Raw genomic sequence first — 2500 nt, forward strand, 5'->3', positions numbered from 1 at the left:
TGTGTCTGATCTCTACACCACCTCAATATATAGATATTAATATATCTATATATAGAATCATATATCTATCTATATCTCTCTATATATCTCTATCTCATATATCTACTAACTCACTCTCTCTCTCTATCTATCTCTATATCTCTATCTCTATATATCTATTATATATATTATTATATATCTGCTCCTATATGTCTACTTAGCCTACATATACTTCTCTTCCTACTCTCTATATCATCTATCTCTCTCTTAATCTCTCTATAATATACTCTCTATATCTCTCATTACATATCTCTACTATATATATATAATCTATATCTATCATATATTATATATATATAATCTTATCTATATATCTCTCATATACTATATAATCATCTATATACTGCACTATTTCTTATTCTCTATATCTCTCTCTATTCTCTCATATTATATATACTAATATAAATATTATATACTATAATATATATACATAATACTCTCTCTCTACATCATATATATCTCTATATCTCACTCTCTCTCTCATCTATAATGTAATCTATATCTGTAATATAATATTTCTAGCTACACACGCACACACACACACCACACACACCACACACACACACACAACACACACACAAATATATATTATATCTATATATATTATATATATATATATAGATATATATATCCACACACACACTATATATATATATATATCTATATATATCTATAGATATAGATATATATATATATATAATATATCTATATATATAAATATGTGTGTTATATATTATATAATATATATATATATATATATATATAATTATTATATATATATATATATAGTTTGGGGTGTGTGTGTGTGTGTGGTGTGTGTGGTGTGTGTGTGTGTGTGTTGTGTGTTGTGTGTGTGTATACTTATATGTAGATATACATATAATTACAGATATAATATATATAATAATATATATATATATATATAAATTATAATAAAAAAAAAAACCCCTAAAATTTATATAATAATATTTTAATTATAATATATTATAATATTAATATATATAAATATATAGATTTATTAAAAATATAATATAATATATATTTTAATTAAATAAATATTATATTATAATATATACCCCACACCACACACCAAAAAAAAAAAAAAAAAAAAAAAAATAAAACCCCCCCAAACACACACAAAATATATATTAAATTTTATAAAATATATATATAATATATAAATATATAAAAAAATAAAAATTATAATTATATATATATTAATATATATATATAAAATATAAAATTTTATATATATATTTTATTTTTTTTATATAAAAAAACCACACACACACAAAAAAAAAAAAAAAAAAAAAAAAAAAAACCCTAAAATATATAAATATATATATATATTAAAATATTTTATATTTTTATATAATATAAAAATTTTTTAATAAATATATATATAAAATTATAATATAATTTTTATATATAAAAAAATTATATATATAAAAAATATATTTTTAATATATATATATATATATAATATATTATATATATATATATAAAAAAATATAATATATATAAAATAATATATAATATAATTAAATATTAAAATATAAATAAATATATTATTTTTTTTTTTTTCCCCACTTTGCTTTTTTTTCTTAAATCTTTTTTTTTTTTTGTGTGTGTGTGGTGGTGGGTGTGTGGTGGTGTGTGTGGTGGGTGGTGGGTGGTTTGTGGTGGGGTGTTGTGTGGTGTGGTTTTTGTGTGTGTGTGTGTGTGGGGGGTGTGTGTTTTTGTTGTGCGCATCGTTTTGTGCATGTGTATTTAAAAATTTTTATATATATATATATCTATATCTAAATATAATAATATATCTTATGTTTTTTACCATATATAATATGTGTGTATATATATATACTTTTAAAAATTAATATATATAATATATATATATATTATATATATATATATATATATTATAATATTATATATTTTAAATTACGAGAAAAAAAATGTAAAAAAAGAATTTTCCAAAAAAAAAATACTTATGAATTTAGTATCGTAAAAAAATTTCAAAAATAATATACAATGCTATATTCTCGTGAAAGGCTACATGCAATTTTTTATAAAGTCAATCAAACAGAAAAATTTTTTAAAAAATATTCTTACCCCAATTTAAATCAAAATGCCAATTAACATATATAAAAATCAACACAAAAGTTTACCCTTTTACAAATCATAAAAGAAACATTGACCCATCAGTGAAGAGGCAACATTCAAAAAATATAAAGCTTATATTTTACAAAAATATTGATATAAAGACATTCTGGTGGTATGTACAGGATGCAAGATAAAAATTTGAATATTACATTAACACTGTAACCTTTATGAATGGCAACATTACATGCTCATCTACATATCAAACAATTTTATTAGAAGTGCTATACATGGTTACTTACTTTTCTTCAACTTCAGAGCCATGGTGAGAGTCACTTGTGACAGTTTCATCACTACCATC

General features: G+C 19.7%; 2 protein-coding genes across 2 annotated transcripts in view; both read right to left on the reverse strand.

The window, feature by feature from the left end:
- The window catches only part of LOC119595468 (oxysterol-binding protein-related protein 1-like), a 119356-nt gene that overhangs the window by 116796 nt on the left and 60 nt on the right, over nt 1–2500 (reverse strand). Inside the window, exon 1 of the mRNA XM_037944596.1 lies at nt 2442–2500. This exon is cut by the window's right edge and continues 60 nt beyond it. The gene's annotated coding sequence lies outside the window, so the exon portion shown is untranslated. The remainder of the gene's footprint in view (nt 1–2441) is intronic.
- The window catches only part of LOC119595646, an 8803-nt gene continuing 8512 nt past the window's right edge, over nt 2210–2500 (reverse strand). The window contains 1 exon segment of the mRNA XM_037944753.1: nt 2210–2500. This exon segment is cut by the window's right edge and continues 518 nt beyond it. Within this exon segment, the coding sequence (XP_037800681.1) occupies nt 2438–2500 (63 nt within the window). The 3' untranslated portion in view covers nt 2210–2437.

Source organism: Penaeus monodon, chromosome 36 (genome assembly GCF_015228065.2).
Source record: "Penaeus monodon isolate SGIC_2016 chromosome 36, NSTDA_Pmon_1, whole genome shotgun sequence".
Classification (NCBI taxonomy): domain Eukaryota; kingdom Metazoa; phylum Arthropoda; class Malacostraca; order Decapoda; family Penaeidae; genus Penaeus; species Penaeus monodon.